General features: G+C 38.4%; 1 protein-coding gene across 11 annotated transcripts in view; it reads left to right on the top strand.

The window, feature by feature from the left end:
- The window catches only part of LOC103156572 (pleckstrin homology domain-containing family A member 7-like), a 152,466-nt gene that overhangs the window by 29,779 nt on the left and 104,173 nt on the right, over positions 1-18,514 (top strand). Inside the window, exon 1 of one of the 11 annotated variants that reach the window (XM_016664449.1) lies at positions 6,084-6,414. The exons of the other annotated variants lie outside the window; for them this stretch is intronic. Within the exon in view, the coding sequence (XP_016519935.1) occupies positions 6,263-6,414 (152 nt within the window). The 5' untranslated portion in view covers positions 6,084-6,262. Of the gene's footprint in view, positions 1-6,083; positions 6,415-18,514 lie in introns of those variants that run through there. 11 annotated transcript variants of the gene reach the window in all.

Here is an 18,514-nt window from a genome sequence, read left to right on the forward strand (position 1 = left end):
TATATAGTTTTTTGAGTATTTTTATGTGTAATGCCAATAATTGTCTACATTTTGTAGGTTTATCTGAAGCATGTTTCACACTGAGGAAGAAATAATTAAGAAAACACGGTAAAATAAAATGAAATATCAAGGCACAGTTTCTATCTCTCTGTGATTAACAAATATTAAACTTGTCGCGCGGCTTTTTCGCCCACTGTCGCCATTAATTCTGAATGAAGCTGCTGGCACTTTAATATAAAACTTGATAATATATGATTTATTCAGTGTCATCACTTTTATAGCTAGAAGAAGGCATGAATGTTATATATCCCCACGTCTAAAAATGGACTTTATTCCCAAGCTGACCATTATTTTTTGATTGAGGAGTTTCATAAGATTTGAGACTTGATCAGGGTGACGTGGGGTCAGCTCGGTGAATCTGATTGGTCCAACCGAGAATGGACAAGAAGGACAGAATATCTAATATCTGACTGTGTTTACTAAGATTTTATAGAAAAAGTAGGATTAAGAATTGAAGGTCTGAGGTTAAGCTGCAGGAAGGAAGTTCAGTGCAGGTGAGATGAGACCAGATCAGAACAGAGAGTCCTACTTTCCCCATGACTCACTGGATTCATTCAGAAAACCCACAGAGAGTTAGTCAGCTCCTCCACTGATCAACTGCTCTGTGGATTCATGTTTGTGTGTTATGAAGAAACAAAACACACATATACACCCACACACGAATCTGGAAGGTAAACCTCCTCAGTAAAGCTTACAAATTAAATTGAATAGCAGATGTCTGCAACGTTTTCTTTTTGTGCAATATTAAATTAACCATAAAGGTAAATATCAATATATTTTTTTAAAAATGCACCGATCAGAGTTTTGTGACAGATTTCCAATCTCTGGATACCAGTTTAGGACCAATTTTAATTATTCTTATACTGAAAATGTTAATTTCTTTAACATTTTTGGAGTGAACTGTCATTTATTATATGTATTGGAAGTAGACATTATATTTATAGTTGTTGTGAAACAGGATTTTCCTCATATTTCATAATTAAGGCAAAAAAAAGTACAATGTTCCCATTATTACCACTCTATCTGTACTGTAAAACACTGTATGGAGCTGTATTTGCATTTTTGCAAAGGTGAAAGTTGGGCTTATGTCTTCTTCGGTGGTTTTCATATTGTTTCCTTGAGTTGTTCTTAGTGCAGCGCCACCACAGGCCAAGAGGGGGTAGGCTTTTCAAAGGGTTTGGTTCACTTTCACACAGTGAAAGTGTGAAAGCGTGAAAGCGAATCTCACCAGCTGAAAATGTAACTTTGCTTCCCTATAGAGCCAAGTCTACTGGTCTGTCAGTAGGATCATGGGCAAGGGATGTTTGCATTCAACATACCAGCCATAAAAGCTGATAGCACCATTAGTGAAAACACTGGATAAATCTAGTGATAAAGTATCATGGTTCTGGGATTAGCTTAGCTTGTTTGTATCCATTGGTGTTTCATTTTAGTCCTGGCTGGGTTCTTCTTAGCTAGCATAGTGGAGTTATAAATGAGTAAGGAAAAGAGGGGTGGGTGTTCACACATATAGACTTTTCTTTGTACCGGTTTGGCCACGTTTTGTTTTAATAACATAATTAGCAGCTAACGCTAACTCGTTTTGTCGCTTGTACTAGTCTTGCCTCAGGCAGTAAGGGGTGTGTACCCTGGTCATTCAGGAATTGCATGCATATCTTTTTCTTTGAATCAGTCCTGTCTGGTTACTTTGGGTGGATCAAAGTGACAGGAGCAGAAGATGTGCTTAAGTTGAGGAAGAGTGACATCTAATTATAACTTCTGACAGAACATGATGTTGAGGTATATTTGAGCTATGCTTGTCCCTTGTGACATCCTGCTGCCTTTTCAGGGAGTCTGAAGACAGAAAACTAGTTTACTTTAGAGTACAGACTAAAGATCAAAATTCTATTTTCAGTGAGATGACTCCAACCTTGCTGCTGCTTTAGCTGCACAAATATTTTATACATCTCTCTTATAGCGGCTCTTCTTTCCTCGGAGACATATTCTTGAGTTAGCTTTAAATCTTCTATCCTTCATGGTTGGCGGACAAATGGCTTCACATTCTACAATGACTCCGCTCATGTGGGGCAGTATGTTGTAATAGGTCTGTTTTGTTCGGTCTAATTTCTTCCCTTCGTAGGATTTTGTTCATACTTTTTTTGGTTGAGTCATTGCTTGTTTGGATGTTGTTCCCTCTGGTTTTGGATGCTGTGAAGCTGGAAGAATTCTTACTTTCTTTTTATTAACTTTTGGACAATTGTTTTCATGACAACATGGTTTTGTTTCGCAATTTCAATGGAATTGTTTCATTGGGTAAATATATTTTCCCTCGATTTACCCATGTCCACCTGTTCATAGTTGTTTCTCTTGGTTGCCAACTAAACATCATCAGGTGTGACCAATTGTCGAGAGCAAAAAATTGTATATGATTTTATATAAAACATTAAAACCGCAAACCAAGAATGCACCGTTCCACTCAGTGTAAACACATCACTCCCACCTCAGTGACTGGTTTTAACTGGCTCACTTCAAAGTCACCTCCTGCTGAAACTGGGAGCCATATTGATCCTATGGGCTAAAAATGGTGACAGTAAAGGTGGACTCTGGACACAGTTGAAAGGAAGAGTGCACATCGCTCCTCATTTGGTTTAAAAACTAAACAGACTTTCATATTATCAATGTCTCTTACATGTAAAAAAAACAAAAACAAAACAAAACATTAAAATATGTGTTCTGACAAATCCAAGTCTTGTTCATGTTTGTATTTCAGGATATTTGACAATGTATCAGAAAGAAACATGGAACATGTACACTTTTATTGTTAAAAAAGAAAAAAAACAAAAACAAAATATCAACTTTTAGATTTAAGGAGGAATCGTTTATAAACTAATCCTGTCTATAAACTTACTGTACTTTAAATAAAGTTTTATCTTGAAGGAAGAACTCAGATAGTAAGGAGACATGGTGAGCTATCCTCTGCCCATTTTACTTTTTAATTTTATATAAACAATCTTAATAATAATAATAAATAATCATAAATAATCAGTATGCAATGAGTCTCACATCCAAATGTAATCAGATGACAGTCATTTATGTTTATGCAGCTATTAAGTGAACGGCAGCATTTAAATACCAAGAGAAAACATGGATACTGTGGATACTGTAAAGCCTGATTTCTGTTACTGGAGAAACATTGACAGTTGTGTCTGGACACAAATATCTAGGATGAAGAATTGATTCAAATCTCACATACCCCCCCCCAACCCCCAAATTAAATCAGTGGTGAAAACAGCCAAGGACGGATTTCGAGGGTGTGGGCCCCTGTTACATATTAACATGCACACACACAGGTTTGCGTGGCTATCTCTGTGGGGACTTTCCATTGACTTCCATTCATTTCTACATCCTAAACCTTATCCTTATCCTAACCCTAACTCTTACATACCTTACCCTAACCAAAACTCAATTCGCAACGTAGTCCTAAATCTGACCCCTGACCCAAAAACACAGTTTCCCCTTGTTGAGACCAGACTTCAGTCTCCACAAGGAGCAGTGGGTCCCCACAATGTAGTATGTGTCAGGAAAATGGTCCCCACAAGGTATTACAAAGAAGCGCGCACACACACACACACACGCGCGCGCGCGCACACACACATGTTTGCATGACTTTCTGCATGCCATTATTATGTCACATCTGTCATTCTGTTTGACTAGTTGGACCCAAGCTGGTGGATGAAGTTTGTTGTTTGACACAAGCCATGTAGGGGCGACTGCTGTAATATTTGGAAGTTGTAAATACTTTTGGCAGCTCCTCTTTTTTTTCTTGAGTCACAGTCAAAACATTTATTTTGACTTATTAGATTAATTAGCTCTGAGTAGAGAAGGTCATTATGGTGCTTTTACCTTGCATGTTAGATTAATGTCGGTGTGAAGGGTTACTTCACTGACTGTGTCTCTCCTGCTGTTTTGGAGATAAGTCCAGAACAGCAGGTCCAGAATAGGCAGTGAGCTGTGTGTCTTGATCCTCTGCACACAGCAACATAAGTGCATCAAAGAGTATTGTCCTGACAATGCCTCACTCTGTATCTGATATTTCATCTCTCATTCATGTTCTCTTCTAGTTGATGCATTTTTTCCCCTGCTACTCCCTCTGCCTCCTGTTTTCCTTTGTGTTGCAGACATAAATATTACTCTTTGATCCTTTTTTTTTTTGGGATGGCACATGAATGGTTGTTCATCTCTGTCTGAGAAGTAAGTCTGAAAATGGATGTCTTGAATATTTAACCTCGCCGTGAGGCTTTAGTATTAATTCACAGATTCTAACAGAAAAAACTAAGTACATCACAGATTCATCAGACGGATATTTATAGGAATATGAAGGACTGGAATTTGAAAAAGCAAGGAAAACGTCTGCCTAAATGCTTGATTTCCTTTAATTAACATAATTAGGTGGTGTGCTGAATGTCAAACTGTTTCAGTTTACTGCTCCATAATTTAAGATAATAATGTGTACTTACAGTATTTAAAAATCTAGTTTTAGTATATTTGGAAAACATGTAAACATTTAAAAATTTCCCCTATTAGAAAATAGCACCTGATAAATTGTAATCTGATTAGGGATTCAATACTTTTCACTGTTATTGTGAAAACTTTCTTTTCAAAATAAAAATGCTCACCTCTTTTGGATCCATATGAGCCTCAACAAATATCAATAAATACAAAAATATGGCTAAATGCAGTTATTGTGTGTGTTTTGGAGACAAGAATCATACTTTTAAATATCACTGATGTTTATAAAGAAACCCATTTCAAAAAGTTTGTATTTTTTAAGAGTTGTTTCCACATAATTCACTATTTTTCTATCATCACTTTTATAGTTGATACAGTAAATACCACAAAATTTGATAACATCCTAAGTTCACATCGCCCACCACAGTCATCATCATCAACATATTTTCTAGATTTTTTGGAACATAATTAAGTGTTTGCCTTTTGTTCCCACCTAACCAATAATCATTATGTTGCTGTGCCAAGTGAATTATGAAATCCGACTGAGTGGAAAAAAAATAGAGTGGACCTCTTTGCATTTTTGTGAAAGTCAACTTTCTGTTACAAATTGTACTTTAAATAAATACCGCTCCTCACAAACAATGCGCAGAGAGGTTTCCCACGCATCTATTGAAATGTCAACAGAATTATTGATTTGGAAACATGGGTACTTTGTGTTCATTGGTAGACAGGGAAATTAAAACGATGCTTTCCATCAACATCATTCTCATTTTTTAGAAAATATCTCTATTGCAACCTTCTGATAACTCTCTGACACTCTAAGCTAGGCAACAACTTCCACCTGAAGACGTCCTGTTTGAGACCTCGCAATGAAAACAGACATAAAGTCAGCTGTTTGTGTCATCTTGGTCACATGGCATCAAAATGTGAACAGCGTCATTAGGAGGACTGTTTAAAACACCATTTCAATACATGAATCAAACAACTGTTGTGAATTTTGCTCCTTGTAAGAGAACAGCAAGTTGTGAAAAAAGTACCGAAACACTGAACAGTTGGACATGTGCGTTCAAAAGTTTAGAGGAAGTCACTTTAAGTTCAATCTGCAGTGGTCTTGAGATTAACCTAAGGTATTCCTTTAGGACATGGAATTATAATTTGGAACCTGGAATGAGAAATATGGAGCACACTTGTTGAATTTCTCTACATAGCAAGCCCACTCACAGCTATGGCGTAGGTTTGACTGGTCTTTCTCTGGCCAACATGACTGATGTCGGATCATCTGTATCTGAAGCTTGGGATTGGAAATTGTGCAGCCTCCGTCTGTGTTCCACACTGGGTTCTGAAAGGGCACACACAAAGGAAGGATTGAAGGACTCAAATACAAACAGCGACTGAGACAAACAACAAGATGGTTGATACAATGTTGTGGACTGCAGGGTGGTGGGAGACAGAAAGACTCCTGTCAGTGTAAGGAGGAGGGTAAAGGCTGTCAGGGCCAGGCAACTCCAACATCAGCCGCTCTGACTGGAGAGAAGTCGACAGCAGCCAGAGCAACTGATGAAATGTAAAGGAAGCACTTCTTTTAAGATCTCCTGACTTGCTTGAATGTGGAAGTATTACATCTTTAGGAAATAGAAGATGTGCAAAGACAAAGGTGGTTAAAGACCAAACATCTGAACATCTTATAGCTTTTTCATTTCCTTCTGTGTGAAGAATGGGTACCTGCTGCAGCCATTTGCCCTCACTGGAGGCTGGTCACAAGCCAGTCGCCATCAAACGTCACGGCGTCTGGTCAAAAGCTCCTACAGCGGTCACTAACCTTAGTGACCATGAGTTCTCCACCTGGGATCTCACATGTGATGCAAGGTAAGGGAGAGTTCTTTACACAGCATGGCTAATCACCGAGCTCCATGGAAATGCGGCCGCTTTGTTGTCTGGTCTGTGCCTGAGGGACATGAAATATAATGTAGCTCATTACCTCGCTTGTTACCTTGAGAAGCACCATTCCCAATGGTACAGTAACTTGCATTGTTGCCACATAATGAAATATGTTAAGTGTCGTTTAGTTTGCCAGGTTCATGATGGAGCAATGTAATGTAAAACATGTGAAAGTAGAAACATGACATGGAAGTAGACACAACTGAAGATATTGCAAAAATCCAAAACCTTACCAAGGGTTTTTGGTGTAGTTTCTAGTGCAAATATCTTTGTTTTCTTGAAACAAGAAGCTCTTTTTTTGAAAGACAGTTTTGTTTACAGAGACATCATAATTAATTTTATTTGGTGTTGTTGTTTTGTTTATTTATTTTGGATATTTAAAATGTCATCCAGTTCCAATGTTAAATGTTAATTAGAATTTAAGTTTATTAATCTTTGAGAATGTATTTTTACATTATCATGCCATTACCATTATATTGCTTGAACATTCTCTCAAAACAACATTAGCATTTATAGCAATAACTTTTGGGAAAATTTATCGTCCATCAAAATTTATCATGACAGGCCTACCAATGGAACAATTACTTTATCATCAGTATTAAGGGATTGTTTGCTTAAAACAAGCTCCTATATCTAGCTGGAAAGTTTCTTGTAAGTTAGTTCTGACTTATTTCAAGTGTACTAAGGTCTTTGCTCTAGAAACCAGACCAAAAATACTTGGTTAAGACTCCACACCTGGACACATACCATCACCAAGAGGCTGCATCTTCATTGATGTGTATTTCTGTTTATTGTTAACAGGAAAACACCTTCAGTCCATTTCAGCTAAATAAGAACTGTCTGACAGCTTTAGGACCATATAGATAGTAAATTACCACCTGCATTTTGACACAGCCAAGTCAGAGGAAATGGGGATCACAGAAAAATATGCTTTTACCCAAAGGGAACTGGCTGTAACAATTTAGCTCCCATTGTTGCACTTTAGATGTTATTTCAAAAATCCATACAGAGTCTGTCATCAGTTTGGCTTGAAGCTACACAGGCTGTACGTCACATTTCACTTTAATGTTTGAAACCACAGATGCCCAAATTCTTTCCATTCTTTCCATTCTTTCATCAAAAATGACCTAAACATGGAGAAACTCAATCTTATTTGCACTTTTATTAAATTTTTTTTTTTTTAAGTTTAACCTCTTCTATATAAAGTTTCATGTAATAAAATGTCTCAGCAAAAGCCAAAACCCTTCATCCACTTGAGCAGCATGTTTCCAGCTCTGACTTTGCCTTAAAAATAGATCCAAAAATATTTAATAGTTCATTTATATCAAAGCTGGAGAAAAAGCTACATGCAAAATGCATTTTTCTTCACACCATCTGATCTGTCATCTCCTGGTTGCAAGCATGAAAATTTGGAAAGTAAACACAAACATGCAATAGGTCTGTCATCTGGGCCACCTGACCACTCCATTTCGGATCGTGTCAGATAAGCATCTTTAGGCCTGGAGGCCATTCATCAGCCGAAGCTGCGGCCGCTGATAAGTCCTCAACCATTGCTCATACTGACTTTATCAGATCAGTTAAGAGACTAAAACTTGCACAGCGGACTGTGACACTTAACATTCTTTAACAACTTTTTTTCTACCACAGTAATAAACTTGAGCTTTTATAGCAACTTATGTTGACTATGTTGAACTCAGCTGCCGACAGTCAGAAATATTCAGCTCAGTTCAGTTCCTTTATTTGCTTTGCAGCCAGTCAGACATTTCAAGTGAGCAGAACAATATAAAAGTACATAGACAATGTTAAAAACTGAGAAAGCATACAAGTTCCAATTTAGAAATATAAAACAGTATTAAAACATAGTTTTATAGCACAACCATGTATGATAACTCTAGTTAAAACAGTACTATACATAACAAATATGACTTAAAAGAAATTTCACTTTGTAATTTAACACCTGGAAATTGGGCCTCTGTCTCTTTAAGAAACTCCTGCTCTTTCTTTCTTAAACTCCACCTTCAGGAAGTCATCTCAACATGGCTCCTCTATTCACCCTTTAACAAAGCTTTTACCACTATTGCAATGAGAAGTAGCTCCTGCAATGAGTTCAGCTGATTCAGTTTGCTAATTGCTGCTGGCTAGTCTGAAGGAGCTGAATGGGGGGTAGACACAGAGGATAGCTGGACTGTGAGACGGAAGCTTGGAAACTGCAGCTTTGAGGAGGAAGTGAATCATGAAGGCGGGGCTAGGTCCACCCAGGCGTTTTGCACAGCTGAATGGTTACCAAGGGAGATTAAAGGATTTCTCAAACATGCATGAAAAAAATAAAAGCAATATTTCAGGTATGTTTTTGATGAGGGAATAACATCACAACATGATATAAAGCTCAGAAAAGTTGACTTTACACAATACTGTCCCTTCAAACTGCTAAAATGTTGTGTTGAGCATAAGGGAGAAGACATTTTGATCTCGCTGTGGCATTTCTCAAGAAATCACCGCGTTCCGTATGCCTTCATAATTCATACAGCTCCAGTGAATGAGGATGCTGAATTTGGGTTAGAAATGTGTTCCACTTGAGAAATCTCTAAGATGCCACAAAATCAAATCCCCCTGATGTCACTGTGAAATCGCATGAATATGGAAATACTGGCATAAATATACAAATCTGCGACAATGAGTCGGTATCCGGTGTATTACAGCGGTTTAAACTGCAGAACAGGAAATGCTCATGTTCTGCACTAAACCATTTAGCTCTTTGTGTGATTGCCTTTGCACCGTTTGTGGGTGTTGCTCATGGGAAACATCTAGTGATGTCAGCTTACATATCTGTTATTTGTGGACACTGTTGCTTGTGTATCTGGAGAGGGAAGTCAATTATTCATCAGGACTGGTTTATCCGCTTAATGTGGCTCTTGATGTCGTCGCTGTAAAATATAGGAACAACTCTGGTTTCCTATGTCAAATTTCCACTTTTTTGAGGATTTTTATTATTTATTGTAATAATATTAGCACTGCTGTGACAATATGTGGTGCTCACCTCAAAGTGGCTGTTTAGATGTCAGATGTGTCTGTCTAGTCCCTTAAGTGACTGATAAAAGTTGCCTTTTGTAGTCTTAGTAAAGGCAGATCAAGAACAAAACAAAACAAAGAGATAAAAAAGAGAAATCCATAAAGTATTAGAAATAGGATCCAAGTGCATTTCAGAGTGCAGAGTCTTTCAAGTGTCTTTTGATGGACTAGAAACATGTCCAGGGTGTAAATTAAAAAGAAAAACTAAATGTGGTATTTTACTCTACTTGTAAGTTCTGGGAAGAAGTCAGAATTGCCATTTTTGCCCTTAGTTAGGCTACATAAAATTTTAGAGCTAGAAATATTCAATGAGCTTTTGAAATATAACTTTTTTTAATATAGTTTTTGATAAATATCTACTACACGAAATCTGTAATTTTTATAGAACAACTATTATTATCAGGCTTAAAATGAAAGTAAAATACAAAATGTTTGGAAAAGATAGATGCATTATTTTATGTGAAATGTTGACATTTGCACATACACACCCATTAAATAAATTAGAATATTAGGAAAGCAACAAATTTACATTTTTGTTTGTTTTGATTAAAACATAGTAAAAATGTATAAAAAAGTGACTAAGGGTGCATTCACACTGCAGCCTGAAGTGACTCAATTCCGATTTTTTTGACGTAATGCGACCTGTATCCGATCTTTTCATGGCAGTGTGAACAGCACAGGTCGGATTCTTTTTCGAATGTGACCCATATCCGACACGTATCCGATTCAAATGCGACCCTAACGTTCAGGTCGCATTCATCCGCACTGAACGTCACTGTTTCTCAATAAATCTCACTATTCTGTGTCCTGATAAGCGCAAGTGGGAAGAAAAACAACAACCATGATGGATTATATGAGGAATAAGTTGTTAATATGCTGCTCCGGCCGGACAACAACTTCAAGTATATAAGCTAAGCTCCACCGTTAGCCTCCATGTTTACTTCCGCAAACACTGAGCACTTCTTCTTTTTATGGCGGTTGGCAGAACACTTAGAACGCTGACGATATTGCGCCCTCTACTGCGCATGCGGGACACTTTCAGGTCGTTTGCCCGTTCACACTGTAGAACGCATACAGGTCGCATTTACTGGCAGTGTGAACGGCCCTGGCAAAAAAATCGGAATTGCCAAAAAATCGGAATTGAGTCACTTCAGGCTGCAGTGTGAACGCACCCTTTAACTGAGGCACCGCACCGTAAATTTCAGATATGTTTTCAGTTACAGATGCCCAAAAACAAATATAGAACAAACATCGAGTCACGTTTGCAGTATTACTCGAGTAAATAATGTTCTTTTGTGGAGAATGTGCTTGTTTGTGTTAGTGTGATCTGTTTGTGCTCTTGGCTCTAACTATTAAAACCTTTCACTGTCAATTCCCTTTGAAGACTGACTGAAAAGGGTCACTTCAGCACGGGGAGCCGGAGCTTCCTCTTTCCTCCGACAGAGAAACGGCAAGGGAGATGTCAATACCATTTCTGTCTGTAAACCCAATATTAATCTGTGATAAGTGATGCATGCAATATACATATATAATATTGCATAATTAATACAATTCTGGGTGCTAAAGAGGGTCCAACAATATTATTAGCAAACTTTAGCTAATAAAGCGGTTGGTGTATGTGTTAAATATGCTTATTCACTGTTTTTGTAGACGGTGGTTATTCAGCCTTGGCACTGCATTAAAACACATTTCACCTTCAGCTAACTTAAAGGATTTCCCTACAATTACAGCTATTATGGCCATAGTGCTCGAGCAGAATTACTTCTGTCATTATGCAAGCTAGGTGTTGGCAAAGAAATGTGTCATTTAATATTGCCTGGGACGATTTTCTTTCTGTTACTGTGAGGTAAAATCAAATGAAGAATGGAGCAAAAATTATGTAGGAGGTATGGTGTGATTTCAGACGCTTGAGTTTTTCTAATGGAAACTGAAAAGTACTCGTTTACAAGAGGTACACACATTAGAGGAAATCTGATGTAATTTTCTAAATCAGAATAGTAATTCAGGGTTTCTTTGATACTTGTTGCCTATTGTACAACAGTTGTGTCAGTGCCATGATGGCTCCTTTTCTTTCTGGTGTCAGAGGAATACCTGGAGAAAATCCAGGTGAAATTTTACCAGTATTATAAGAAAAAGTTTAGTAAAAGAGAGTTTTATGAATAGACCTACTTCTGAATATACTTCTGTGAATTCTCTGATATATTCATGGTGTATCAGTTCTCTCATCTAGTGCCGGGGGGGAAAGGATTCGACTTCCTGTGAACATCTATAGGAGAACAAGAAGGACAGATATATAGAAACATGAATATATGGATAGAAGTGGCAGAAAGTGCCATTGCTTTTTTATTTATTTTTTTAAAGCTGTTAAGATGTACTTTAATTTGCTATGTTATCTAACATTTGCTAAAAGTCATGATATTTTAAAGCTGTTCAGGTTTAGCTGCTAGGGTGCTGCAGAGCTATTGTTCCTCATGGGTTTAACGGGATGTCACGGCACCTGGTTGGCGACCTTTAATTTCGAATGCAGAACATTGAAACTGTGACAAGAAAAATAGTTTCAACTGTAAATGAACTTGATTGATGTCGGCTTTTTCCCCTCAGTTATCTCAGAAAAAAAGTACAGGGTTGGAACAGAGAACAGATTTTTAAAGGAGCAGTTTCCTTTAAAAGTCGACTTCTGAATTTTCCATTTACTTTTCTTTCTTTTTTTATGTTACATAAGTAAATTTTTTCATTCACCAGTTATATATGATGTGGTTAATTCCTGTCTATGATCAGGCTTTTATTTCAATCCGAAAAGACTCAGACGGAGAAAAAGGAACAATTAAAAGATTTAATGACAAGAATGAATAACAGTTCTTTGGCGCTCGGGCCCCGGTAGCTGATTTGAGCTGAGATTTGATGTGAACTCGATGAACATCCCGATAACTGATTAGGGATGCTCTCCTCCGGGGCCCGACACTGGTGGTGGAGGTCGGGAAAGGGTGCTATCCTGGAGAGCCGAAAGTTGTGGGTGGAGAAGGAGCGGTGGTGGGTTGAATGCAGCTGGGAACCGGCTGATGGCTTGGGTGTTTATCCTTTTATGCAGAGCTTGATTTATGATTGGACGTGCCGGGTGAGGACCAGCGCTGAAGTCGGAGATGAGCAGGACGATGAGACTCCGCCCCCTCCGTTCGCCGATGGGCGAACAGAGGGGGCGGAGTGTTCCAGCTTAAATTTTCGCTATGAGCTCCATGTCTCGGGAAATGTGCAGTACTCCTAACTGCAATATATTTAACCTTTTAAATAGACCAAGTATTTGTGTTTTGAATTGTGTACATACTGTATTCCATGCTATTGTTTAGCAATTTTATATGTTATACTTTTTGTACATTTTGTACTATTTTCTTTCCTTTACAGCTAACTAAGACAACTATGGATAAAAATTTCAATGTACCTGAACTGCAGGTTAGATGTCATTCATAAATGGAAAATAAAGAACACTGAATGTTATTCATAGTGACAAAAAAAGATGAATGAATGAGGGGTTATTATGTAAAATTGACTTTTTTGAGCTTTATATCATGTTATAATGTCATTCCATCATCAAAAACATACTCAGAGCGTTGCTGTAATTCATGCATTCATCTTGGAGGACTCCCTGAATCTCCCATGACAACCATTTGTGGGTCCTAAGTGTTTGCCCTCAGAGCTCCGCCTGTTTCCACAAAGCTCCTCCTCTGAGCTGCATTTCCCAAGCCGAGCCAATTAGCAGGAGTCAATTGGCAGTTCCTGTAGAATAACAAATGTATTTTATGTATTTTTTGCATTCTATAATTATAATTCAGTTTTACCTGTTGATCACAGTCAACAAATTTCCATTTCCCTCAGGTACAAACATAATATGAAAAATGGGCAGATTTCACTTACCTGCTGCTCAAATTGGCAAAAATGAGAGAACATTGAAGTTAGGCTGGTGTGTATTGATTGTCATACGTCAGACTAGAGCTACCAGGAAATAGCTAGTTGCCATGTTTTACAACACGTCAGAAAGTTTAAGACACATGGAACTGTGACAAAAAGGTTGGACACGGACCCAAGTTTATCTTGTCGCCATGCACCATGAGCAGTTATGAAATACCCAAAGGTCGCTGTTAAAGAACTATGACCAGGAGAGGTAACAAAGGTGTTTGGGCGGAATGCCAGAAAAAATGAAGTATTTTCTGTCCCACAATTACAATGTTAACACGTTTAGTTTGATCAACTCTACTGTGACTTTTAACTGGAACTGTGTGTGTTTGTGAGAGTCCAGGTGCATCTGGACTATAACAAAGGATGACTAAGTGGAAAGGCACCTGATGCATATTGTACAGGGAAGAGAAGAGAGCATAAAGCAGGACCCAGAACTCTGGGAAAAAATATAGATAGTTATTAATGGTCAAAGAAACCTCTCTGTTTGCTGCCACCTTGTGTATTGTTGTAGTACTGCTGTCTGACTCTATAAAGGAGGCTGTCAGCTGGTCCTGGTGGGGCTGCCACAAAGCTTGGCATCCCTAACTTGTTGCATTAATGGCTTTTGATTTGACATGATGCGTCTTTCTGTGCCTGTGTTCCTCATTTACTGCCACATGCTGATAATATGATTCTCTCCAAATCTACATCTTTCATGGAAAATCCTTCCTTTGTCTCTCCGCTTTGCCAACGCTTTAAGACTGAGGCTCAGATCCTTTTCAAGACGTCTCTTATTTGAGACGGAGAGATGTTGTGGCCGTAAGGCACAACGAAAGCAAAGAGATCAGAGGAGAAGTATTAATAGTTGGAATGTCTGTGTGTAAGTGAAGATTGAAGAATCTGGATCAAAAGATCCCTCAAGATGTTGACATATCGCCCACCCCACCACAACCCACACACACACACACACACATACACACACACACACATACAGACACACACACACCCTCTACACATCCCAATAAAGGGATACACAAGGACACACACTAATGCGTTAATGTTATTCTGTCGGTCGCCTACACTACGGATTACTTAAAAAAAACAACTTTTTATCAAAAAAGATTTTTCTCTGCAGTCTCTGATGCGAAAACGAATCTGGAGTCCCGCCAGGAAGGTTGCTACTTTATTTCTACCCCTAGGTACATTTGCTTTGCAGTGGTTCAAAGGAAACAGGAAGTGACTAAACTAAAAACAAGAAAGTGAAAGATGGTCTCAGTTTGTTGGATTTGTGAGAGAAAATCTAGTCTAAGTTATGCGCTAAATATATTTGACCCAAACGAACACTCTGCAGTGGCTGTCAGACCAAAATCTCTGAGAAATATTTCAGACATCTTGTTGAATGAATGACTGTTTTGAGCTTTATATCCTGTGATTGTATTATTCCCTCATCAAAAACATACCTGGAGTGTTGCCTTGACTCTTTCATGGCAACCATTTGAGGTCATCTTAATGCCTTCTTATACAATGCACCACCTATATACCCAATGCTCCAGCTTGGAGGCCCCTCCCCCCTGCTTCCGCTCCTTCAGACTAGCGTGCTCACCGTGCTTTCTGATTGGCTACCTGTCTCATTCGCTCCCAGCTGGGGAAAACCACACCGCAATAATTGGGCCAAGTCAACAAATGACATAGCAATGTAATAATACACAAAGATACATAATATTATAAATTTTTATAATTAACAACTATTATGACATATTTATGACAGGTGATGAATCTTGGTTAATGTCAAGTCGTTATAACAAAGACTTTGTCTAGGTTAATTTCAGGTTGTCATAACGAAGACATTTTGAATAATGTCAACTTTGCATTAAAAGTGTCATAATCTATGACACCAGTCATAAAGTGTCAAAATATAAACCGGAGCAGACCAGTGTTCTGTTTATCTGTGCTACCCATGAATCCATCCTTCCTTGTGGTAATGCGCATGCGCACATTGATGCTACGTCACATACTGCTTACTCAGCAGATTTCTTATAAATACATCCTACCTGGAAGTTTTGTTTCATCTATTTTTTTACAACGAAGATTGCGGTAAGTTTTATTTAATTTGTTTTATACCTGGCTTTCATTAACCTGCTGTATTACTTCATGTTTTTAGTTTACATGACAGACAGCTTGTAAACATATTTAAAATGCCTCAGTTTGCTGAATGCAACGTCATTCTATACTATAAACAAGTCATTGTTTGGCGGTTAATCAGGACAAAATATGTTGTTTTCTGAGCCATTTTATCCCTATACTTTAAAATATTTTAGTTTAATTACACTCTTCTTTTTGTTAAACCTTGCTTTAAACCTTAGGTTTAATAATTTGATATTTTGTGAGATTGAAGCTGTGTAATAGCTTTACTATTAGTGTACATCTGCATCTGCACAGTGACCTGTGCAGTTCAGTGGACACATTGTGGCTGTGCTGCATTTGATAAAGTCTGTCATACAACGTATTAATACGCAAAAAAGAGTTGCTGTGATCTGCATTTGTCTGTGTTTAATTGAATTCCAATAAAAATCTGTTTGATACTGTTTTATTCTTACAAACACCTTCATATTTAAAGGATATCCTTACTGTTTAAACTTTTCCTTTAATAACATAAAGTTACCTAATTTTTAAAGTGCAATCAGTAATTCTTTTATAACAAATTTATATCAATAATGATTTCTTGGTTATTGTCAAGTTGTCATATCAAAGACATTTTGAATAATGTCAACTTTGTATTAAAAGTGTCATAATTTACCGAATGACGCGTTATGACAACAGTCATAACTATTCATGAAGGCTTATTCATCTTCATGACAGATGTTATGTCATGTTTATGACGGTGTCATGACAGTCTTATTCACTCCCCCCTTCAAATAAAGTGTTACCCAGCATTCACATGTATGTCATGTATGTATCTGGGTCTTTTTTCAAGAAAATATTCTAGGGGGTGGTGTAAAAGAATTAGGCCTCGCCCACTAAATATTGTTATGGATTCCCTTAGGGGGGTGGATAAGGATCAATCCTAGTGAGTTTGGTGCAGCTCGGTTCAAATCCATGGAATTTAGAGCCCAACATATGGCAAAACCTTCACAGGTGATTTAGCCACGCCCACATCCCCCAACAAAACCATCACAGGCGATGTAGCCACGCCCACATCCCCCACCAAAACCATCACAGGCGATTACGCCCACATCCCCCACCAAAACCAGTGTGTGTTTGAAACCCAGTCACACCTACATGTCTTCTGTATCTGGCCACAGTTTCATGTTGATTAGGTCAAGGATATTTTGAAAGTTGCCCTGGGGGCGCTGTGGAGTCGTTCTGTTGTGATTTTTGTGACGACTGTAAAATATGTAATTTTCACGCAGATCTGACACATCTGTCAAGTTTGGTGAGTTTTCAGATATGTTAAGGCCTCCAAAAAGCCAATTCTTTTGACGGAAGCATCATAAAAATAAACGTTATGATTACAATAGGCCTTCGCAGCACTTTCCCTGCTTTTGCCTAATTAAAGCTATGTTTTCATGGATTTCCAGAAATCTGGGCTCAGCTGTGACCTTGACCACAGGGATGAGCCAGACGAGGTGTGTTTTGAGGTTGTGTTTGTTGCATTTTGAAACCAGTGGCGATGCGGTGATGTATACTGGGGGGCGGTTAAGTCTGTAAAACCAAGATAAGCTGAACCACAGGCCCAGTGGCACTCCTGCCATCACACACCCACTGACAGAACGATTGAGCACAGCTTGTCAAACGTCTGCGAGGCGGCACCTCCCGCATCTCCGCTCAAAGCTGTGGTGAACGTTTGATGATTTTTTTTGTTGCATTCTTGTGTTCAGGTGAGGCGTCGGTGCTTCGTCGTCTGCATGTGTGCGAGCATGTTTATGCCGGAACAATGTCCCTTTAAGTTTTCATCCGTCTCTGTCTGCTTTGCTGAAAATGTGGAGCACACATCTCGTGTTTGAGTGCGTGTGTGTGCGCGGGGGCGGATGGCGTCCACCTGCCTCTTCAAACAGGGATAACAAACACAGAGAACAGCAGAACGGTGGAGAAGATGCAGCAGCGGGGTCCCCTGTGTTTTCCTTCCCTGATAAAATTGGGCTGGAATGAAATTTTACACCGAAAACAAACAGGCCCACCGCCTCGATTTCTTCCACCCCTCCCAAGCCCTTTTCTCTTCTCCTTTTCTTCCCTCCCTCCCTTCCTTCCTTCCTTCTTCCCTGCCATTAGCTCCACCCTGCTTTCCTATCCTTTGTTTCCCTTCCTCCTTCTGGACTCTTACCTCATCAAAAACACATGTTGCTGGAGTTTAGTCAGATCATAGATGATGATAGTCATTAGAGCTATTTGAGTACAATTAAATTGAAATAACATCACCATGCCACACCCAACAACCATGAAGACTCACTTTTTTCAGGATTTATCCTTTGCAGATTGATTAGACTTGTTCCTCTTGGTGTGATTTCTCTCTTACTTTCTGTTTTATAAAAAAACAAAAAAATTACGTTAAACGCAGCATAGCAAAGGCTCTGTTCTTTTCAGAAGACCTTTTTTTGTTACTTGTTATGAATTGAAAGCTAGTTTAGTTGCAGATGAATGCCACAGGCCTTCACATTAACCATTAAGCTACGGGGATTAATCTTCAGACAGGATAGTGATGCAAGATGGGGGTAAGTACGTGAAAACACAGTGCAAGATTTGAAAGATCAGAGAGAATACACACTGTATGGGAAAATGCCACGTCTTTTTTTTGCATGCATTTGTTCGTTAGTTAAGCTTCTTTATGAGTTAAAAACTTTCATGTTATTAGGGAGAATCTTTCTTACTTTGGTCACAACAAAAAGTTAATCAAAAAGTGGCGACTATATGGTTATTTTACTTTAACATCAATATAGTGTATCAACAACAACTACTGGCATCCCTGTAAAAATGTTTCAACACCGACAAGAACTTATTGTGGAAGCATAATCTCAGAACTTGGTCATAATAT

Source organism: Poecilia formosa, unplaced genomic scaffold (assembly GCF_000485575.1).
Source record: "Poecilia formosa unplaced genomic scaffold, Poecilia_formosa-5.1.2 Scaffold487, whole genome shotgun sequence".
NCBI lineage: Eukaryota > Metazoa > Chordata > Actinopteri > Cyprinodontiformes > Poeciliidae > Poecilia > Poecilia formosa.